The sequence below is a fragment of the Liolophura sinensis genome, chromosome 8, assembly GCF_032854445.1.
Source record: "Liolophura sinensis isolate JHLJ2023 chromosome 8, CUHK_Ljap_v2, whole genome shotgun sequence".
In the NCBI taxonomy this organism is placed as follows: domain Eukaryota; kingdom Metazoa; phylum Mollusca; class Polyplacophora; order Chitonida; family Chitonidae; genus Liolophura; species Liolophura sinensis.
In genome coordinates this window covers 50,871,649-50,896,694 of record NC_088302.1, presented here as the reverse complement: position 1 = coordinate 50,896,694, position 25,046 = coordinate 50,871,649, and the positions used below count along the sequence as shown (strand labels likewise).

Sequence of the window (25,046 nt, the reverse complement as noted above, 5' to 3'; positions counted from 1 at the left end):
GTAATCATTCCCTTGTCATATAATGCAGGGGAATATGGCATTCAGGTATAGTCTGTCCGTCTGCCTGTAATCATTCCCTTGTCATATAATGCAGGGGAATATAGCGTTCAGGTACAGTCTGTCCATCTGCCTGTAATCATTCCCTTGTCATATAATGCAGGGGAATACAGCATTCAGGTACAGTCTGTCTATCTGCCTGTAATCTTTCCGTTGTCATATAATGCAGGGGAATATGGCGTTCAGGTACAGTCTGTCCATCTGCCTGTAATCATTCCCTTGTCATGTAATGCAGGGGAATAAAGCGTTCAGGTACAGTCTGTCTGCCTGTAATCTTTCCCTTGTCATATGATGCAGGGGAATAAAGCGTTCAGGTACAGTCTATCTGTCTGCCTGTAATCATTCCCTTGTCATATAATGCAAGGGAATACAGCATTCAGGTACAGTCTGTCTGCCTGTAATCATTCCCTTGTCATATAATGCAGGGGAATAAAGCGTTCAGGTACAGTCTGTCCGTCTGCCTGTAATCATTCCCTTGTCAGATAATGCAGGGGAATACAGCATTCAGGTACAGTCTGTCTATCTGCCTGTAATCTTTCCCTTGTCATATAATGCAGGGGAATATGGCGTTTAGGTACAGTCTGTCCATCTGCCTGTAATCATTCCCTTGTCAGATAATGCAGGGGAATATGGCATTCAGGTATAGTCTGTCCGTCTGCCTGTAATCATTCCCTTGTCATATAATGCAGGGGAATATAGCGTTCAGGTACAGTCTGTCCATCTGCCTGTAATCATTCCCTTGTCATATAATGCAGGGGAATACAGCATTCAGGTACAGTCTGTCTATCTGCCTGTAATCTTTCCGTTGTCATATAATGCAGGGGAATATGGCGTTCAGGTACAGTCTGTCCATCTGCCTGTAATCATTCCCTTGTCATATAATGCAGGGGAATACAGCATTCAGGTACAGTCTGTCTATCTGCCTGTAATCTTTCCGTTGTCATATAATGCAGGGGAATATGGCGTTCAGGTACAGTCTGTCCATCTGCCTGTAATCATTCCCTTGTCATGTAATGCAGGGGAATAAAGCGTTCAGGTACAGTCTGTCTGCCTGTAATCTTTCCCTTGTCATATGATGCAGGGGAATAAAGCGTTCAGGTACAGTCTATCTGTCTGCCTGTAATCATTCCCTTGTCATATAATGCAAGGGAATACAGCATTCAGGTACAGTCTGTCTGCCTGTAATCATTCCCTTGTCATATAATGCAGGGGAATAAAGCGTTCAGGTACAGTCTGTCCGTCTGCCTGTAATCATTCCCTTGTCAGATAATGCAGGGGAATACAGCATTCAGGTACAGTCTGTCTATCTGCCTGTAATCTTTCCCTTGTCATATAATGCAGGGGAATATGGCGTTTAGGTACAGTCTGTCCATCTGCCTGTAATCATTCCCTTGTCAGATAATGCAGGGGAATATGGCATTCAGGTATAGTCTGTCCGTCTGCCTGTAATCATTCCCTTGTCATATAATGCAGGGGAATATAGCGTTCAGGTACAGTCTGTCCATCTGCCTGTAATCATTCCCTTGTCATATAATGCAGGGGAATACAGCATTCAGGTACAGTCTGTCTATCTGCCTGTAATCTTTCCGTTGTCATATAATGCAGGGGAATATGGCGTTCAGGTACAGTCTGTCCATCTGCCTGTAATCATTCCCTTGTCATGTAATGCAGGGAAATAAAGCCTCAGGTACAGTCTGTCCATCTGCCTGTAATCATTCCCTTGTCATATAATGCAGGGAAATAAAGCCTCAGGTACAGTCTGTCCATCTGCCTGTAATCATTCCCTTGTCATATAGTGCAGGGGAATATGGCGTTCAGGAACAGTCTATCTGTCTGCCTGTAATCATTCCCATGTCATATAATGCAGGGGAATAAAGCATTCAGGCACAGTCTGTCCGTCTGCCTGTAATCATTCCCTTGTCATATAATGCAGGGGAATACAACATTCAGGTACAGTCTGTCTGTCTGTCTGTAATCATGCCCTTGTCATATAATACAGGGGAATATAGCATTCAGGTACAGTCTGTCTGCCTGTAATCTTTCCCTTGTCATATGATGCAGGGGAATAAAGCGTTCAGGTACAGTCTATCTGTCTGCCTGTAATCATTCCCTTGTCATATAATGCAGGGGAATATAGCATTCAGGTACAGTGTGTTCTTCTGCCTGTAATCATTCCCTTGTCAGATAGTACAGGGGAAGACATCACTCGGGTACAGTCTGTCCATCTGCCTGTAATCATTCCCTTGTCATATAATGCAAGGGAATACAGCATTCTGGTACAGTCTGTCCGTCTGCCTGTAATCATTCCCTTGTCAGATAATACAGGGGAATAAAGCGTTCAGGTACAGTCCATCTGCCTGTAATCATTCCCTTGTCATATAATGCAAGGGAATACAGCATTCTGGTACAGTCTGTCCGTCTGCCTGTAATCATTCCCTTGTCAGATAATACGGGGGAATATAGCGTTCAGGTACAGTCTGTCTGCCTGTAATCATTCCCTTGTCATATAATGCAGGGGAATATAGCATTCAGGCACATTCTGTCCCTCTGCCTGTAATCATTCCCTTGTCAGATAGTACAGGGGAATATGGCGTTTAGGTACAGTCTGTCTGCCTGCCTGTAATCATTCCCTTGTGAAAGCATCTCCTCCTACAATTTTGATTGGATTTCCATAAAACTTTGTGGGCATGACAAAGACCATGTGACCACGTGTGCATATGCGACTAGGGTAACACCACATGAGTGATTTCTTGAGTTATTGCCTTGTGAACACAGAATGGGGACTTATAGTGAGTCTGTGGACCCCCCCCCCCCCCCCCCATATGATTGTGGGCTTGACAGAGACCACGTGAAAATTGTATGCATGTGTCACTTGGGTTATGCCACATGAGTTATTTCTACAGTTGTGGCCTTGTCATGTGTAGATAGTGAGCCTGTGTAAATACATCTCCCCCTCCCTCCCGTTATTCCCCTCTGAACATAGGATGGAGACTTGTAGGTAATGTTGTAGACTCGTCTCTCAGAGATCATTGCTGTTGCCATTTTGTAAACAAATCCAGTCTGATTTGAAGCCCATAATGCAGAGCGTTTGAAGGTGATGACATCATTATGCAATCTGTCTACTGAGTATAGCACTGTTTTGTTATGGCTCTTGTTACAGTATTCATTCAGTATTCAGTGTTCAACCAGTTTATTTTTATCTGGAGACATTCTAAAACATCTGGGATGAAGAAGTACATGCAGGTGTCTTAAATAAACGTTACTTTCTCACACTAATTTGTTGGTATTCTACATTGTGTATTTTACTAAGATATATAAAATTAGGAAAAGGTGAAAAATATTTGCCCTAAAGAAGCTATACTAGAGATTTTTTGGCCAAAAATCTATATTCACTAATCAAGTCAAATCTGCTGTTTACCAAGAATAGCTAAAATTATTGCCTTCTGCAAATACCAGTCTCAGACTTGTACTATTGTCGTCATATGACTGAAAAATTGTTAAGTACAACGTTAAATCCCAATCACTAACTCACACCTGCACTACATGTATTTACAGTGTCCATAAATGATTCTTAAGATTGAAAAAGCTCTAAAAAGTGGATCGCATCATGAGTTTCATGAGCTTTATTCTGGATTTTGCATAGAAACACATGTGTGGGCAAGGCTCAATGTGGAAAGCAATCAAAGGCTCATTGTGGACAGCAGTTATTTGGGGTATCCTGAAATAATATAGACAAAGAATCAATTAACTTTGCGCTGATCAGTTTCTTGCCAAAATCTTCAGTATAGCCTGTTTAAATGAAATGTGCTAATCTGTTGAAAATATTTTCTGATTATTCTTTCTCATCCTGTTTATCTTCCAGATTCCAATGATTTGTACGTCTGGGGAAATGGTAACAGCGGGCAGTAAGTAGTGTGTGCAAAACTTCCTTTCTAATATGTTGATGCATTCACCCCTTTTCTTGTGTCACAGCCCTAAATTCTGGAAAAACCATAACAGATTATTTCCTAAATGTCTGTGGTACGTACATGCACAGGTGACAAATGAAATACCTGAAAGGCTATAAACACACCATCTGCCAATCATTTTGTTTTTGTTATGGTATATGCTCAGTGACGTAGCCATGTGACATGTACCACAGGGGGTCAGTAAGTACACATGTGCATGGGTTTATGGGGTAGGCTCGAGAAGATAACTGTCGACAGTGCTGAAAATATATGGGGTATCACCAGTACCCCACACACATATGGCTTAGAGGCAGGCAAAGCAGTGCTTCCATGACGGTAACTGGAACATCTGCTGTCCCAGGTTGTAGAAATAAATGGTGCCTGATTGTTTAAATTTGATAACGTGATGGCGATTTCATTTTTTCAATGTGAATGATTCTGATAACTTCGAACTGCAATGTCTTGGTTATGCAACATCACAAAAATAAATATGTGTTTTGAACTTAATGTGGGATTTTTCATCAATTCACATAATATTCAGTATACCTTTGGTCTGGTGTTGTCTTTTCCTTTAAAACCCCACAGCAACATTTCTTTGGAGTGTAAATGATGTGTTTCCTGTTGTTATTGAATAGAAAACAGTGTAGCAGCAGACATTGATCTTCCTGAAGATGCCACATAGCATATACATTCGGGTAAAGGTGATTGTTATCAGATATCAGTATCTTGTGAATTACTCAATATTTTTTGAAAGGTAAGGATCAGTGTACACCTTTTTGTGATTTTTGCTAAGCATTAGCCTTGGTGATTTTATTATTCAGGAAAATTGTCATATTCCCTTGAGCAAATTCATTTGAAAGTAGCTGTTAACTAATTACTTATACTTATGTTCTAATACAGGAGTTTCAGAATCGAAAAATTCTGCTTTGTCATAGGAAACACAAAGTCCAATGTAGTATTTTCCAGCCAAGGTATTTTAATGTGGGATAAATGATAATATGTGTACATTCATGTAACTGGAGTAATGAAATGTCTTCCTCTAAAACAGAATAACTATGAGGTCTGTGTTGCTGACTGTTCTGAAATCCTGAAGATTAAATAAAGATTTTTGATAAAAACATTGGCAGTTTGGAGGAAGACATTGATAGTCAGCTTGAAGAGGGAGGGATAAGGAAAAGCTCAGCATATGACAGGGGTAGGGGTGTGGGTGATACTGGGATGAGGAGAATCTGTAACCTTCCTGATCGGAATCAGGTGGACGTGCTGTTATCATGGCAAATGCTCACATGAAATATCAAATGTAATTTATTTCCAATTAATCATCCGTCAGTCAGAGTGACCAGTCATGGTGTCAAGCGACACGATGCTCTCATTAAAAATTCATGTTTGGCGTTTTGGGGCAGGCTGCTGGCTTTCACACAAAGAACAAATTTGTGGTATCAAATTTCGCCCTGTCTCATCTCTCCCTTTTTTGTTAACAGATTATCATTTTACAGCCCATGTATTGTATTGCAGAATGGCACGGGCCTGCATGAAATGTTTTAGGTAGATTGTCATGATGTTGGTATTGTACATCGAGGACATTTTTGGAGCGTCTCTTTGAACTGCAGAATGGCACAGGTCTGCATGAAATGTTTTAGGTAGATTGTCATGATGTTGGTATTGTACCTTGAGGACATTTTTGGAGCGTCTCTTTGAACAACAGAATGACACAGGTCTGCTGTATATTTTAGGTAGATTATCATGATATTGATATTGTACATCACGAACAAGTTTGGAGCGTCTCTATGAACAACAGAATGGCACAGTTCTACTGTATATTTTAGGTAGATTATCATGATATTGACATTGTACATTATGAACAAATTAGGAGCGTCTCTTTGAACAACAGAATGGCACAGGTCTGTGTGACATATTTTAGGTAGATTATCATGATGTTGATATTGTACATCACAAACAAGTTAAGAGCGTCTCTTTGAACAACAGAATGGCACAGGTCTGCGTGACATATTTTAGGTAGATTATCATGATATTGATATTGTACATCACGAACAAGTTAGGATTGTCTCTTTGAACAACAGAATGGCACAGGTCTGTGTGACATATTTTAGGTAGATTATCATGATGTTGATATTGTACATCATGAACAAATTAGGAGCGTCTCTTTGAACAACAGAATGGCACAGGTCTGTGTGACATATTTTAGGTAGATTATCATGATGTTGATATTGTACATCACGAACAAGTTAGGATTGTCTTTTTGAACAACAGAATGGCACAGGTCTGTGTGACATATTTTAGGTAGATTATCATGATATTGATATTGTACATCATGAACAAGTTAGGAGCGTCTCTTTGAACAACAGAATGGCACAGGTCTGCATGACATATTTTAGGTAGATTACCATGATGTTGATATTGTACATCACGAACAAGTTTGGAGCGTCTCTTTGAACAACAGAATGGCACAGGTCTGTGTGAAGTATTTTAGGCAGATTATCATGATATTGATATTGTACATCACAAACAAGTTAGGAGCGTCTCTTTGAACAACAGAATGGCACAGGTCTGTGTGACATATTTTAGGTAGATTATCATGATATTGATATTGTACATCATGAACAAGTTAGGATTGTCTCTTTGAACAACAGAATGGCACAGGTCTGCGTGACATATTTTAGGTAGATTATCATGATGTTGATATTGTACATCACGAACAAGTTTGGAGCGTCTCTTTGAACAACAGAATGGCACAGGTCTGTGTGAAGTATTTTAGGTAGATTATCATGATATTGATATTGTACATCATGAACAAGTTTGGAGCGTCTCTTTGAACAACAGAATGGCAGAGGTCTGTGTGAAGTATTTTAGGTAGATTATCATGATGTTGATATTGTACATCATGAATAAGTTAGGAGCGTCTCTTTGAACAACAGAATGGCACAGGTCTGCGTGACATATTTTAGGTAGATTATCATGATGTTGATATTGTACATCACGAACAAGTTAAGAGCGTCTCTTTGAACAACAGGTTGTGGGTACAAACATTTGCACGATTCGGCATTTTTGAAGGCAGCCTTGGTGAGTGATGGTGCACTAAACAGTAGTACCGGCCCGGATAGCACAGTTGGTAGAGCGTCCGCTTCGGGACCGGTAGATCCAGGATCAATCCTTGATCGAGTCACACCTAAGACTTTAAAAGAGGAAGTTGTAACTTCCTCGTTTGGCATTCAGCATGAAGGGGATAGTGCAACGACTGGTTGACCTGTATCAGTATAATGGCTCGGGCGGGGTGGCTTACTTGCCTTCGGTAAGTCGTCTCAGTGAAGCAGCACTAAATAAAAGAGCGGTGGAAATCCGTCCTGCAACAAGGAGGCACATTACACGTGCATGCACCCTAAGGATTCCTTCGAAGTCATATGACTGAAAAATTGTTGAGTACGACATTAAACCCCAAGCACTCACTCACTAAACAGTATAAATAAGAATACTTTTTAGTGGCCATGCTCTGCTTGTTGAGCCCTGAGTTTTTCAATGTCTGGAGCTAATATTGTATAGCCGTCTATAGGCTCTGTATTCTCTTTGCTCTGTGTGTCTACTGCCATATGTCAACTCTCAATGTTGTGTATCTGTTGTGCATAACCAAATCAGTGACATAAGGGGGATTTCCTGGAATTCTGCCCTCGCAGTGGCTAACGGACCACAGAATCTAATTATAGGGTCACCAGCAAGCCTGTTGCTTGGACTTTAAAAATAGTTCACTTTAAAAAATGCTGTTGGTTTTCTAGAAAACTGCAAATAGCAGCTGTTATAAATTTGACATCTGAATTGCCGCATGTTATCTTTAAGAATTTAGAGAAGAAGTTTGTTATTCTAGGTCACTTGATTTGGCGGCCATGCTGTAAATCTTCAACCTTTTCAACCACTGAAGCACTTTTTTCAGTGGAATTTATGCATGCAATTGTTTTGAAAATGATGCTAAAAATGCTCGTTTCATTAAAGATACAAGCCTTGTAAAACTGTGTAAATTATTACTCAACACCCTAGTTCTCTCAGAATGTTTAAAACTATTGGTCACAGAGGCAGTGTAAAAGGTTGAAGAATTAGGGTAGTAGACTTTGAGCAAAAACTTTAAAATATCTTCCTCTTAAGAATCAGTGGACGTGTCCTTCAGAAATTTCATGTGCAAGTAGAGCAATACCATTTACATAAAGCATGAGGTTTAATAAGGTAATATTGTTACCTGTAGTAACTTGATACCTTTTGATATTACACCATGTAACCATACGTTTTAAGCAATGGTGTTGTGTTAACTATATGAACCATTAAATTTCATGTTCTGTTTATAGTGATATTCCATTTGACAATTGGGATTTTGAAGTTTGTAATTTGATGGAGACAGACAACCTTTTTTTGCAACAACCTGTCCACATTTTATTTGGAATAGTCCACTTATATTGTAACCAGTTTGACACAGGTTATTGTGTAGTAAACAACGCGGCATAAATTGCAGATTTTAGGATAAATGCTTTCTTGGTGAAAAATTTCACTGATTTGTCAGAATGTCTCTTGTGGAAGTATTAAAGTTACCCTGACTATATTCACAACCAACACAGCATGTAATATTGGATGCATGTGAACATACACCAGTAGTGAGATTGGTGCTTGAAATTTGGCTATAAAGGAAATTTGCATCTCATTAGAGTATGTTTCTGTATGCATCTAATTTTACACGAAAAAGCAATCTTTTCATATTCAAACACTTCAGAATTTCATCAGACATTTGTTTTGGGGAGGGGAGCAAATCTACCTATTGAGGTGTATTAAGTGAAGTGCATTGTGTGAGGCTTTATGCTACTTATAGCCTTAAGTTAATCATTTTGCCTGATTCGCGGACTTTCGTTGATCTAGGAAAAATGTGATCAGATTTGATGGAAGGTATGATGGGAAATCTTGTTTCATCACCAAAAGTATTATGTTCTTACTGCTAAAAATGCTCTTTTGGTGGCAGATTTTTGGGTCAATTACAGCTCACAGGTTTTGTTCAACCTTTTCACATTCTTGCCGTTAAGGTGTTTATTCAAGCGTTTGATGAGAACATTATTCTGCATAGACTAATAAAATTATACTTTTTGTGAAATCCTGAAATTGGTCAATCCAACCAATGCAGTTTTGGCTCTGAAACCAAATTAAAAAGTTGCATAAATCTGTTGCTTTTTCGTGTGTGAACAGGTTGAGGAATTAGAGTATAACTACTGGGTAAGAAACGCTGGATGGTACAGGATATTAATTGTAAGAAGTGCCAAAAAAAGAAGAAAAAAAAAACTTGAAATCTGTCTGTACTATTATTTCACTTGGGTTATAAGAAAATAAAGAAAATGTGCAGAGATGTAACAACAATTTTGGTGAAATTTGGAGTGTTGTAATGAAGGAGAGGTGTATTTGATATCAGTTTAACACCAGCAACTTTGGTGAAATTTGGAGTGTTGTAATGAAGGAGAGGTGTATTTGACATCAGTTTGACACCAGCAACTTTGGTGAAATTTGGAGTGTTGTAATGAAGGAGAGGTGTATTTGACATCAGTTTGACACCAGCAACTTTGGTGAAATTTGGAGTGTTGTAATGAAGGAGAGGTGTATTTGATATCAGTTTGACACCAGCAACTTTGGTGAAATTTGGAGTGTTGTAATGAAGGAGAGGTGTATTTGACATCAGTTTGACATGTTATTGTCCACACAGGTTTTTTCTTAATTAGCCTCTTTTCTTGATTAACCTCTTTTCTTGACTGAAATGAATTTTGTTGCAAGATGCAACGGGTTGTAAAATTATATTTTACCATCAGTATTAATTTTGAACAATTCTGCCAAAAATTTTGCTTATTAAAGGATACATGAAAAAAAATATATAAAACAAAGATTATATTTCTATGCCAAATGAAGAAAAAAATTATGCCCCAGAATTTTTGTTTAAAAAATTTTGGGGGTATTTTTATACCTGTTAATTACCCCTCAATATTATGCATATTTTCCATCAATGGTTGGAGTTTTTCAGAAATTATGTCATCGTTAATCTTGCTCGGATCTCGGCGAACATGCCTGAGCCCCGAGCCAGGTGAACTGTGTTGCTACCGTGTGGGCAAGATGACATGTACACAGATACTGCAGGGCTTCTTCGTGCCCCTACCCTCGCCCTCATTCGGTGTGTTCCCCACACTCCCGCCCCTATTCGGCCAGACCCGTTCGGTCTGTCTGCCTAATAGTTCTTTTTAATCAGGGATCATCATTGACATCACTGCTGCAAGCTACTTAATTTCTGGACTGACCCCTGGCCTCAAGAAAACTGTCCTTTGCAGCTATTTTTAACCCCCCAAAGTTGAGAAATTTGTGTGTACTATTATATGGTATTAGACATTGTAATCTGCACATTAAGAAATAAAACCAAAGCGTTTCATGTATTCTATATTAGGCTGTTGTTTCATTTTTCTCATCATTCAAACTGCGTTGCCCTGAATCAGGGTTAAAAGAGCAATGTCTCTAGAAATGAAACCTTTCTGAAATGAATGCAGCACGCCAAAATTGTTTTGCATGTACTGTTGTGAAAAGAGTACCCTCTCCTTCAAAAAGTTTAATCATGGCTTAATTGTACTAAGTATGGGCAGGCTGTGTGTGTACATAATATTTGCATGATGTAATAGCGAATCATCGCACAATTGCTCAAAGTGGTTTTCTGATGTGAAAAATGTAGGTCATTATGCTGTAATAATTGCTGATGCATTGTGGGCAACTTGTCAGCAGTGTTAGTCCGCAGCTCCCTATGACATATAGATAGAGATAATTGGCACCCGGTTAAACACAGGCTACAGCGGAGCGAACTGGGAAATTAGGCAAAGGGTAAAGGTCGTTATATTGGACTACATTTTTATAAGGTAGTAATTAAACGGGTGTGATAAGGTCATTAAGATCGGAGGACCCAAAGGCCAATTCATGTGAGCAATTTTGATGTGTTAATTAGCTGCCGGACGACCATATCGCCAAATCTGACATTTATTGTCATACTTCAGCTGAGTGAGAGAGAGGGAGAGAGAGGAAAAAAAAGAAAAGATTATTGAGTCATTTTCACAGTGTGGCTGTAACACGGTGAAGTGAATGAATGGTTGTTTCACGGGTTATCAGCCCACCAGATGGAAGGTTAAAAGAAATTACGAAAGGTCTGGCAATTTGCCGCTGTCTAGTGCCGAGAGGTAATTTTTTGATGCATCACCATTTAATTGTGTGGCTTTAGCTGGTGGTGGAGCGAGCATTCTTGAGCAACTAGTAATAGGTTGTTGGTGCGGGGCTGATATGTCAGGGGGAGACCCCAGGGGAGTCGTCAGAGGAGAGACCCGGACCTCAGGAGCATATAATCTACAATATTAGGGGCTGCTGATTGAAATATAGGTTATGACAGGCCACCAATTATGCATATTATAGAGAGGGATTGTAAGTGGGGGTTGTATAGCCAACTAGAGCTTTTATTTCCCACATGACAAAGGTTATTCAATTAATGTAGATTAAAGAAATGAGCAGGTTGGGTTGGGCTCACTGGTGGCGACCTGGCCTGCCGGCTTACATCAGCTCAGCACTTTGTTAAAAGAAGATCCAAAGAGTCAAAACAATTTGTTCAAATTGATTCTCGGCAGCTCATTCTACATGGACTGGTGTCTCCGGGGAGCGACCCCCTTTCAGGCCTAATTACATCGAGGAGCAGGCCTGTATCAGCTGCGGCCAGGCCAACAATACAAGACTCCACATCAAACTACATAAATAAATTGAGAAAGTGAGATGATTGGTTTCCATTTGATTTTAACCAGCCGCGCTCTTCTGCTGTTTGGACGTTATGAATGGCCCCATTTTCTCAATCTCACCTCCCAGCAACCCCCCAAAATTTCTTGTGAAGCGTTATGGGCTATTGGATTAGACAGAATATTGGGAGGGTGGTTGAGAGGTGGAGAGAGGAGAGCTATAGGGGAGAGGGGTAGTGGAAGCACTCTGCTGCTCTCTTTGATCATTTAGACATGCTAGCAGGTTAAGTATACATGTCCTGGTGAGATTCCGCCATTGTCAGTATGCTACAGTACAACACTGGTATGTGCTGCTTGATGGTTCAGATGAGTGATGCACTGGTTAATGGCTCAGAGGATTAATGCACTGGTTGATGGCCCAGATGGTTAATGCGCTGGTTGATGGCTCAGATGGTTGATGCACTGCTTGATGGCCCAGATGGTTAATGCACAGCTTGATGGCCCAGAAGGTTAATGCACTGCTTGTTGGCCCAGATGGTTAATGCACTGCTTGATGGCCCAGATGGCTAATGAGCTGCTTGATGGGCCAGCTGGTTAATGCACTGCTTGATGACTCAGATAGTAAATGCACTGCTTGATGGCCCAGAAGGTTAATGCACTGCTTGGTGGGTCAGAGGATTAATGCGCTGGTTGATGGCCCAGATGGTTAATGCGCTGCTTGATGGCTCAGATGGTTAATGTGCTGGTTGATGGCTCAGAGGGTTAATGCACTGCTTGATGGCTCAGATGGTTAATGCACTGCTTGATGGCCCAGATAGTTAATGCACAGCTTAATGGGTCAGGGGATTAATATGCTGGTTGATGGTCCAGATGGCTAATACGCTGGTTGATGGCTTAGATGGTCAAGGCACTGCTTGATGGCTCAGAGGGTTAATACGCTGCTTGATGGCCCAAATGGTTAATGCACTGCTTGATGGCTCAGATGGTTAATGTGCTGTTTGGTGACTCGCTTGGTTAATGCATTGCTTGATGGCTCAGATGGATAAAGCACTGCTTGATGGCTCACATTATTAAAGCACTGCTTGATGGCTCATATGGTTAATGTGCTGTTTGATGACTCAGATGGTTAATGCATTGCTTGATGGCTCAGATGATTAAAGCACTGCTTGATGGCTCAGATGGTTAAAGCACTGCTTGGTGGCTCAGATGGTTAATGTGCTGTTTGATGGCTTAGATGTTTAATGCACTGCTTGATGGCTGAGATGATAAATGTGATGCTTGATGGCTCAGATGGTAAATGTGCTGCTTGATGGGCAAGATGGTTAATGCACTGCTTGATGGCCCAGATGGTTAATGCACTGCTTGATGGCCCAGATGGTTAATGTGTTGCTTGATGGCCCAGATGATAAATGTGCTGCTTGATGGCTCAGATGGTAAATGTGCTGCTTGATGGGCAAGACGGTTAATGCACTGCTTGATGGCTCAGATGGTTAAAGTAGTGCTTGATGGCTCAGATGGTTAATGTGCTGTTTGATGGCCCAGATGGTTAATGCATTGCTTGATGGCCCAGATGGTTAATGTGCTGCTTGATGGCCCAGATGATAAATGTGTTGCTTGATGGCTCAGATGGTAAATGTGCTGCTTGATGGGCAAGATGGTTAATGCACTGCTTGATGGCTCAGATGGTTAAAGCACTGCTTGATGGCTCAGATGGTTAATGTGCTGTTTGTTGGCTCAGATGGTTAATGCACTGCTTGATGGCTCAGATGATGGTCAATAAGCTGGTTGATGGCTGTGATGGTTAATGTACTGCGTGATGGCTCAATTGGTTTATGTTCTGCTTTTTGGAACATGGAATAAATATATAAATCTTAGCTGCTTTGGTTAAGGTCTTAAGGTGAAGGTTGGTGGTTTACTCAGAGCTCCAGTGTCCTCCACCCATTAACCATGGCCCTAGTTGTATAATCAAGTGGAAAAGTGAGTACAACATTAAACACTAATCCATGAAAAAGGTGGTCAGTTACATGGGTGGTGGAAAGTTGAGTGAACCACCACTTTGCCCAGTCACAGACTGGCAAGCTTTGCAACATGATGGTCTTTACCCAGATGGCGGGCTGAGTATATATGTCATAAAGGTGAAGGCAAATGATCCTCCAACAAAATTCATGTGCATGTATGACTACCAAAAGGCCCTACAGGTGTTGTTGACGGGCTTATTGTTGAAAAGACCTGAACTGTGCAATCTTGACCCACCCTTGACTCTCTCCTTGCATCATTACCCAATAAGTAACAACACTTAAGTCCATTTATTTGTGCCATTACTTACATATACCTGTAGAAGATGTTGCACATACGGTACTTCTGAAAAGTGGAAAAGTAGCGTATGAAATTAAACAACATTGTGTGACTGTATCGTTGGTACTTATTACACTGTGACTATATCGTTGGTACTTATTACACTGTGACTGTATCGTTGGTACTTATTACACTGTGACTGTATCGTTGGTACTTATTACACTGTGACTGTATCGTTGGTACTTATTACACTGTGACTGTATCGTTGGTACTTATTACACTGTGACTATCGTTGGTACTTATTACACTGTGACTGTATCGTTGGTACTTATTACACTGTGACTGTATCGTTGGTACTTATTACACTGTGACTGTATCGTTGGTACTTATTACACTGTGACTGTATCATTGGTACTTATTACACTGTGAGATACTGGGTTTATTTTATGTTTATATTAAGTTATATGGGTGGCCTTAGTGCCCAAGAGGGTTAGCACATCATCGCGGCGTAATGACTCGTACTGTGTCTCCCTGTGGCAGGGTGAGTCCATCCTGCCAAGATCACTGAAGTATCATGCCGAAAACACCAGACATGACACCCCACTGAGTCGCATTATACTGACAGGTGTCACTGGGCCAACCAGTCCTGTCTCCCTGCTTAGCTCTGTGGGGATTTGATTATGTATACTATAATACGCCTGTCTTGTTCTATAAGCTTAGCTTGAACACCTCTGTACTTCCTTTGCTGGCTTCGGAATACTACTGTAGGGCACCAAATAATTTATCTGTTCGTAGTCTTAGTCATTTCAGCTATCAAGTCCAGGTAGGTGTTCTCGTGTGTTATCACTAGTAAATCCACACAAGCATGAAACTATAGTGGAAACCGGATAAATTCCGACTCCAACCGCCAGCTTTGAATGCATACTCCTCACAGCGCATACAAGGGAGATAACTGCTGACACTTCTGACATATTGTGTACTTGTTGAATCTTTTCCTCAGTTTTGTTTAATTTATTTGTATTTGCCCCTTGTATGGGCTGTGAGGAGTATGCATTCAAAGATGGCGGCTGGAGTTGGAATTTATCCTGTTTCCACTATAGTTTCATGCTTGTGTGGATTTATTAGTGATGACACATGGCAACACCTACCTGGAATTGATAGCTGAGATGACTGTGACTACAGACAGACAAAGTATTTGGTGCCCTGCTGTAGTACACTGAATTCAGCAAGGGGAGTACACAGGTGTTCAAGGTAAGCTTATAGAAGAGGACAGGGCTGTGTTAGTATACATAATCACAGCCCCAAAGAGCTATCACTGCTCTAACCTCTTGGTGCTGAGCACTAAGCTTGTGATGTTATGTACTGTGATTTCTAATTTTACTCATTGTGATTTATTTATTTTATTTATTTGATTGGTGTTTTACGCCGTACTCAAGAATATTTCACTTACGCGACGGCGGCCAGCATTATGGTGGGTGGAAACCGGGCAGAGCCTGGGAGAAACCCACAACCATCCACAGGTTGCTGACAGACCTTCTCACGTACGGCTGGAGAGGAAGCCAGCATGAGCTGGACTTGAACTCACAGCGACGGCATTGGTGAGAGACTCCTGGGTCATTACGCTGCACTAGCGCTTTAACCGATTGAGGCACGGAGGCCCCTCCTCATTGTGATGTCGCACTCTGATGTTGCAGCCTAATATTACATGTTGTAAAATGTTGCCTTCATCTGTGAAGGATATTCCTAATTCACCAAAGTTCGTTTATCGAAGAAATATATTGAAATCATTTTGCTGTTAAAAATCAGTTGAGGAATCCATCAATTGTGTCTGAGTAACTCACTTCCTGTATGATTGTTTGGGTATGTTATTTGTTGTAACGATATAAGTGGGTTAAACTTTAATCATTATGTTATCTTTTGCTTCATATTCATGACTTTTATGCTGCCTGTCCAGTTATTTCTTCTTTTCCTGATAAATCCGAAAATAAGCCCCTGTAGAAACTTTGAGCTGAGTTAAATAATGAGAATGAGCTCGAATACAAAAAAAAAATGTGAATGCTTTAATAGAACTATCTCATTCTTGTCCTCTGCAGCGAGGGGTCATTGTTACTTATTATTCGCATGTAATTGCATGCCATTGTATTATCATTTATCAGAAAACTCGCAGATAATTAGGGACATATTCTACAGCAGCTCCTGCAACGAGCATACAGGCATATGTTTCTGACCTATGTGATACTAGTACCTCATTATCAGCAGAAATTTGGTTCCTGATGTTTTTTTTAATTGAACTCTGAGGCCACATTTATGGTAGTGAAAAAGGTTTCTCAGATTTTAATACACAGCTAGCCGGAGAGTGCTTGAGTAATTATTACCCTGTATTGATGTCTGTGTGCTACCAGCTTTTCGTTCAAAGTCTGTAACCCATATCCGTCATAATACCCTTGTAGCTGGCTAAAAGCCCAGATTATGGATGAAAATAACAATGTTTTTATCCGGTCTGTAGCGCTTGATTTGTCATCATTATCGGTGTTGCGAGGCCATTTTAGAGTGGTTGTAAAGATGGTTTGGCCAGTGTTATATGTGTACAAATGTATGACCTGTTATACAGTTACATGGGCAAGAACCTTACTGTCACATGGGGTTGTTTAAAAACAGGGAATGGAGACAGATTAGGCCAAGGACTCTGACAGCCGGACATGAAGTACTGGGAAAAGTATGATTTATGACATCTCTATGGATGTCATCTCCGGCCTTTTATTGGGATTAATTTTGCCCATCACCGTGCCCCATGTCAATACGGGTTGCTGATCTCTAGCATTACCAGAATTAATTTTCCTCTTCCAAGTTCCTCTTGGAGGTTTACCATATTGAACTTTTGGGTGAGAATGGTTAACCTATCCACAATGTCCCTGTGTGGACTTAACATGTTAGCTCTTCTGTGTTGTCAGGGTGAGGACACCAGCAATAATGGTCAGATAATGTCACAATGATATCTACATGGTCAAGGCCATTTCTTGCATCTGTAATAGGCTTTGTTGTACGGTAGCTAGGTTAGGCCATCAGTAAAAAATTCCATAATGGGGATAATCCAGTTCTGTCAGAAAAAAAAGAGGGTTGGTCAGAGATAAAATTTGTTTGATTTTTAATATATAAAAATGATTTTGAAGAAGTTAACAATGAGGGAAAAATTAAAAAATAAGAAGAAATCGTGTCAAAAGTCCAATAAAAACTTTAGAGGCCTAGGGTCAGTTCGGTTACCCCTATTGAACATATTTTGAATGATGGCCTTATTCAACTTTTTGTAATCATAAATGTCAGGGCGTAATCTCTTGAATGTACTTGTCTGTGAATTGCATTTTGCCTTGAAGTTTCATTGTTGTGTAATGGTTGCAATGTTATATTAACATGTTATTAATATCTATTTAACATATTTTGTAGCTTGATGTATAGAAATCCAGGAGTTCAGGGTTGAAAAAGAAATAAACTAGATGGATTCAGTTCAAAGAAATTATTAAAAATTATGTACAGAATTATGCTAGGGTTATTTGATGCAAAGAAGGTCTCAGATGTATCTGGCTGATCAGATAAATTATCTTTCTCTCTGTTTTAAAGAAAGCTATGCTTTATTAAACCTTACAGCACATTTTTTTCACTTATCAATAGTCCAGGTATTGATTTGGAATTTGAAAAAGAGAAAATCCTTTTATGCAAACTAAGTGTGAGGCCAAACTTGCTTTAATTAAGAGTAAAGTTAAGATATCTAAAGCTCTTCGATGGAAGACAATATATAAAATTTGGAAGGAAAAAAAATTTTATTAAATCCTTGAAAAAGCAATCATGCAAATGTTTCAAATTCATTAATAAAGAAATCTGACAAGGCTGTCAAAATTGATGGTTAGTCGTGTAGTAGGGAGAATGTAGAAGTGAGAGTTTGGCTAGTGCAAGCTTTATTGTGAGCTCTTTAACTGGAGAGCTTTTGATAGATGGAGCGGGAAAGGGCTTAGGTGTCTCGGGTCTTGTCATACAGAGACCACGTAATGATGTATTGTTCACTCGCACACTCACGATAGGCAAGACGCTGATGAAAGTGCTGGGGCAAATAGAAAACAGGATTTAAACCAAGTGTGGGAATAATTAAATCTGTGTTGGGCCTCAAAAAGTTGTCCTTTGTGATCCGATAGCAAATTGTATATGCCCTTGTTAGATAGCCGACCAAAATGTGGTTATTGCACTTAATACGCATGTATGGGGAAATGGATGAATCAGATTGATTCTCTTTGTGGGGTTCTATCAGCCGGGCTTATAACCAAGGCTCCTGGGCCTCCTACAGAATATATTGATGCGGGACTTCTAGCGCAAAGATTAATTTTCAGAAATGATCTCAGCCATGGCATGGCAGTTGTGTTAAAAGTTGACCAATGGGAGCAGAATGGGGAATCGATGTTAATTTGCCCCTGTCTGTATTGGGCATCATTGTCGTGCCCTGATGGGTGCAGGGGTCTGGGCAGGAGTACCCTATGTCTGATCCGCTTAGTGCTGCCAGGCTGCACAAGGTGTGCCGAGAAGATGCCCTGTTCTAAGGCTGACGTGATCAATCCTTTGCCCGGTGTCAATGCAGCGGCCACCCGTCACTACCCTAATGTTATAACCTTTAATTGTGCCTGTGCCCGGAATTTCTCTTATTACCCTAAGCAAATAGGGTAGGTCAAATGTGTGCGCTACGTACATGGCAAGGTTGACCCCTACTCGCCGTGCCGTACAAAACCTCATCAGCCCCACGATCTCGTGGGGCGAGAGGCCACATTATTACGCCCCTTTAACAGCCCGTCAGTTTTTACCCAGATAAAATCTGTTTGAGGAATGAAGTAGTCTTGAGGGAGTAAAATTGTGATAATCAAGAAGTGAATCTGTGAACACCTCGGCAATAGTTTAAATGAATGTTGGTGGATTGAGATGGGACTTTGATACCTGGCTAATCAAATTTTAGAGCGGACTAACAAAAACATCAGACCTCGACTGTCCGAGGCCATCAGTTCAATTTAGACCGCCTAACATTTTATCTTTTTTCCTGTCCCTGGGAGAGACGATGACTAGATAGGAGAGAGTTATTCAATGGGATCAAGGGTGCCCTATGAGACTACCATGGCACGAACTCCAGTCCCAATTAATCATAAACCGATGTGGAAAAGTCAGGGCGATCTGTTATCATTCCCCAGTAGCTGATTACTAGTTCTAATGCCATCAATTTTTCAATTATTGGTTTTGATTATGTGTCAGTGAAGCTGTCTATGTGTGGGCCAGCTTCTATAATTTGTCCCCACTCCCTCACACATTGTTAATCACAGATAGATAGCATCCAGGGGTTCTAACCTTCAGCCTGCTTCATTTAGAAGAGCAAACGGTTGATTTCACAAAAATGTCATATCTTGGCATTTCCTGAAAATTGGACAAGGGCATCGAAGGGTACGGAGTTCAGACCTAAATTGAGATCAGCGATTGGCGATATTACTTCGCCTCAGCAGACGGCAAAATCCCAGACCTGTCTGTCGGCAGAATTTGTCATACAGATTATTACTTAACCGTAAATAAGCCGCCAGTTCCAAGGGCTGTCGTGTTGCCCAGGGAACCTGCCCCTCATGCGTCAATTCCATCCGCAGAAGACCGCGCTTTTCGTTCCTCTGGTTCATCAATTCTTGTGTTGTCTTTTGAAGGAATTACCGATGCAATCTAGTACATCACGAGATCAGAGATGTTTATCACACCACAAAAACAAAAGAAGTAATTCAAAAGTGTCACTAGGGGCAGATATAGGGGTGCTCTATCAATCTTGCTATCAGGGTGAATGGGAAGCATCCCGGACTGACCTTGTGTCCTGTTTAATGAATTGTGCGTTAGACGCTCACTAAGCCGCAGGTCAGCGCCGGATTAACATGGGGCCACAGCTGCTTCACCCTACCATTTGTCTTCCCTTAACCCCAACATCTCTGTCACTAAAAAAAAAATTTAATATTTTGCATGATCAAGTAATAAGATATAGACTGACTGGGGAAGCCTGATCAAGTGTCCTTCATTTTCCCAAACTGGTTTCTTCCACTGGGGGTCACTGGTTACCTGACGGATTACTGCAAGTGGTGTTAAACCTACATCAATCAGTCAGTCAATAAATCTGATGTCCGACTGACACCCATACCCTGAGGTAATTGTGGAGAATAATAAAATGGTCTGGTTCTATTTGTGCATGACACTGTGATGACCCATATGTCAACATTCTTAGATTTCGCAAGACTTGTTCCTGGCACTGAAGAATATATGGATCAGAAAAAAGTCAACTTTCTCAAAGATATTTTGTGAAAAGTAGGGTAGACTTTTTTTGTGGCTCATATAGTTGTTGATGCTCACATCTGTGCTGTTGGTGCACTGAATTTTGCTGTACTGTTAAAACTTCATTTATTTTGTCTTCATTTATGGTTAGTTTAGGACTTATGCACCATTACAGAAAAAATCTATTAATTGAAAAACAAAATAAAAACAATATAAATAAATTTTTTCAGAGGTCATTTATGAGTGTATTTTTGCTCTTTTGACATTTAGAGAAAAAAACTGTAAGTATTCCAAAACACTGTGATCTTCATGTAATTTATTTGAAAGAAATATTCATATACCAGTGAAAATTTATCTGAATACTTTCAAAACTTTGATCATTGTAAAATTGTAATTTAGGGAATACAAAAAAAAACTGTTGAAATTTAAGCAAACAAAAATGTCTAAATTGTGCAACAATTACGGTTCATCTTGTTCAATGATTCCACAGTTTATTTTGCCAATTTTGACATTATTTAATAACAACTATTTATGAAATAAATAAATGAGTATAGCAGTCTTAATTCTTGGATTATTCCACATCCTGTCCCTTTTTCTCAAAACCATACCTGAACGTTTACTGCAGATTGGGTTGTGGTTCTTCGGGGACAAAATGGAAGCCACAGAAAGTTGATCTCTCCTCGCTGAGCCCCTCACCCCTCCACATCGAGGGCATTTCCTGTGGGGGTCGCCATACCGTGATCTGGACGAAAGACGGCAGTGCTATCGGGTTTGGAAACAATATTTATGCTCAGCTAGGACATACTAGTGATGATCAAAAGAAAGAAAATCAGGTAAGAAGCAGTTTGACCCCTCATCATCTTTTACATTCCACTTTCGATAAAGCTTTGAACCTGTGGAAATTGAATCCTGCATTGTGAACAAAGGATTAAAATAAAGCCAGTGGGTGTTTTGAAGCTGAAGAAGAATTGTAATTACCTTTCATATAGTTTATTATTGCATATTACATGTACATCACAGCCAGCGATGCGATATTAAGAGGATAAAAAGAAGAAAATTCAGCATGTGAGTGTGTGTACAAGTGTGACAGTCTCTGTATACATGGTTGTGTCAGTTCATCTGTGGGGCATCTTTTAGCATTTTTTTCGGATGAGTAGATAGCATTGCTGTTTGTGTGTAGGTGAGTAGATGGCATTGCTGTTTGTGTGTAGGGGAGTAGATGGCAGAGCTGTTTGTATGTAGGTGAGTAGATGGCATTGCTGTTTGTGTGTAGGTGAGTAGATGGCAGAGTTGTTTGTATGTAGGTGAGTAGATGGCATTGCTGTTTGTGTGTAGGTGAGTAGATGGCAGAGCTGTTTGTGTGTAGGTGAGTAGATGGCATTGCTGTTTGTATGTAGGTGAGTAGATGGCATTGCTGTTTGTGTGTAGGTGAGTAGATGGCAGAGCTGTTTGTGTGTAGGTGAGTAGATGGCATTGCTGTTTGTGTGTAGGTGAGTAGATGGCAGAGCTGTTTGTATGTAGGCAACTAGACGGGATTGCTGTTAGTATTTGGGTTAATATATGGCATTACTTTTTACCCATTATTTTTGTAGCTAGGTGACATATTTATTTTGTTTTGTTGAGTAGATGACATAATTGTTCTTTGTGGGAACACATGTAGATGCTATTTGCTGTTCGACAGTGCTAACTTGAGACTAAAGAAGAGTTTAATGTAGCATAAAATCTGTTATCGACTGTTTGTGTTTTACAGTGGACACCACACCTTCTAGACTTCCTCCCTAAGACTGTAAGACAGGTAGCCTGTGGGGACAAGCACACAGTCTTCCTCCTGGAAGGGGGAAAGGTTGCATGTCTTGGGTAAGACGGGGGCATTTCCTAAGAACTATACGCAGTATTCTTCTTGTGTTAATCTTGCCCTTGCCACATAAATGGAAAGTTCGGTGCTTTTAATTAAATTCAAATAATTCAATAATTTATTGCATCTGCAAAACATATAATTTGTATCGACTGTGTACAAATACTTATATTAGTACTCAAAATACCTGGTGGTTGTATCATATTTTGTACTATTGTACCAAGTTGATTCCTTTATGTTTTTTTGTAAATAATTTCTTGTCTAAATTCAAATGTTTTCATCATTTCTTCTTTGTGCATCAGGAATAACCACCATGGTCAGATTGGGAGCCATGAACAGAAAGAGGCAACCTTGCCAAGATTTGTGGATTTGAATGAGCCAATCAAACAAGTAGCATCTGGAGCCAATCACAGTCTTGCTCTTACTGGTATAGTTTTACAGCCCGTTCATTCATTGATATTTCAGTACTGGTACATGTTGTTCTGGTATATAAACATAAACAAAATTGTCCATTGGTCTTTCATATAGATAGAATAATGCTATTGTGTGCTTCAAAGTGCAAGCTTACAAATGTTGTGTAAAGTTTGAAGTAATGAAAATTCAAGTAGGTACTGATACATGTAGGTGTACCTAACATGTACCATGACTTATGCAATACTGATTTTATCTTCTGATGGCCCACAATTAGAGATCTCAAGAGGAATGTTGTCACACCCTGATGTAGTTTGCATTATTGTTTTCATGATAGCTCTATTTTAATAGAACTAGAGTGTTTTAAGCAAAGTGAATTTTAAAATGGAAGCTACGTCATGTGCATGTAACCTAAATAACCTAACATTTCGCCCACAAAAGTGCATTTTATAGGCAAATAAATGTCACAAAATATTATCTTTGGCACTGAAACTAACAATTTTCCTGTAGAATATCTTCACATGTTCGAAGCACACCTCAAAACGCCCTTTGTAAAATCTAAATGGATGAAATTTATGGCCATTCTATGGTATGTATATCTTATACCCACCTCTTCTTACTAACATGTTTGGGCAAAATATGTCATATAAATTTCAGGTTTTCAGACAACATTAATTCTGATTAATTTACAGTACTACTTAGCTTTTTATCAGAAATTCAGTTTATGATATGTCACATGCAGGTTGCCTTTCTTTGGGAGGGCTGGGGGGTGGCAAATTTACAAGGTATTTGGTGTTGCTGTTTTTTCTTTGAACCCCAAATCTTGTCTTGGATGACAGGGACTGTGAAGGCTTAAAGACCACCATACTCTCCCAAGAGCTGTAAAATGGCCTGTGCAACATATTGTTTTCTTGACCTCTTTTAAAGTTCTTTTTTATGACAGGCCTGATTATTGCTTGACGCCCCAAGGGGCTAAGGTTATGAGGGGAGGTGAGGGTCTAAGTGACACCAATTCATTTCCTCATCTTCCTCCTCTTGCCTCACCACCTATCAAGCTGTTATTATATTTTCTTCAATCATCTTCCGTGACTCTTCATGGAGATATTGGACCTTTCTCGGTGATATTGGACCCGAGTTCAATCAGAAAAAGCAAGGTTAAGTGAACATATCACTGAGTAATGACTGGCCAGAAAGTGCAAATTATAAAAAAAATGTGATTACTCATATTGATTGACTGATCAGGGTTTGATTACCTGATTCTACTGGTGACCACTTTGAGTTGAGTTCTGTTGTGTGGCCTTGTACATAGAATTTTGGTATAGAATTGAACATTTGGAAACACGCTTTCAACGTATACAATGATGTAAATACATGTACGTGATAAAGAACAGAAAATGTAGAAGACAAGGGTACAAACCCCAAAAGAGATTACATGCGAGATAGACACAGGTTCAGAAATCATTTAGATCGTTGCACCTGTTTGCCAGCTTTGGGTTTTTTGCATCGACAGGATACACATCTGCCAAGGTCTGCGAGTCCTGTTTCCATAAGTTTATACATCTCCTTGACCTTTGTCTTTTCCACCTTTTGCGTTAGGCCTGCCAACCATGTTGTTACCAATTTGTACCTCTTTGAGGTTAAACCTTCCCAACATGTGCTTACCAGTATGCACCTCTTTGGCATTAGGCCTGCTCACCATGTGGTTACCAATTTGTACCTCTTTTATGTTAGTCCTGCTGACTGTGTGATTCCCAATTTTTACGTTTCTCTTTGATGTTAGGTCTGTAGTTACCAATTTGTACCCCTTTTGCATTAGGCCTGCCAACCATGTTGTTACCAATTTGTACCTCTTTGAGGTTAGGCCTGCCAAACATGTGCTTACCAGTATGCACCTCTTTGACTTTAGGCCTGCCGACCATGTGGTTACCAATTTGTACCTCTTTGATGTTAGGCCTGCCGTCCATGTGAATTCAAGTAGTTACCAGTTTGTACCTCTTTGACATTAGGACTGACAATGATGTGGTTACCAATTTGTACCTTTTTGATGTTGGTCCTGCTGACCATATGGTCACCAGTTTGTACCTTTGTTTGATAAGGTTCAATCCTGTTTTGACCAGTTAGCCATTATATGGCCTGGTAAAGATGTCTCTTTGACAAAGGCTGCTTTTCCTTGTCTCATAAGTTGGTATCTCTTCACAAGGTCTTCTGATTCTATTCACAACATTATACCTCTTTGACAGTCCTATTCCTACCATTTTATGCATCTTGCTGACAAAGGTCTGTCAGTGCTGTTAACAACACTTCATACTTTGCCTTGACAAGGCCTGCAAATCATGTCCTTACTAAAGTATTGGTGTCTGTAACACTATCTGACAC

At 40.0% G+C, this 25,046-nt stretch overlaps 1 protein-coding gene across 1 annotated transcript in view; it reads left to right on the top strand.

The window, feature by feature from the left end:
- Window positions 1–25,046, top strand: part of LOC135472746 (uncharacterized) — a 59,941-nt gene that overhangs the window by 17,858 nt on the left and 17,037 nt on the right. The window contains exons 4-7 of the mRNA XM_064752408.1: window positions 3,920–3,962; window positions 21,030–21,237; window positions 22,155–22,261; window positions 22,562–22,686. Of these exons, the coding sequence (XP_064608478.1) occupies window positions 3,920–3,962; window positions 21,030–21,237; window positions 22,155–22,261; window positions 22,562–22,686 (483 nt within the window). The remainder of the gene's footprint in view (window positions 1–3,919; window positions 3,963–21,029; window positions 21,238–22,154; window positions 22,262–22,561; window positions 22,687–25,046) is intronic.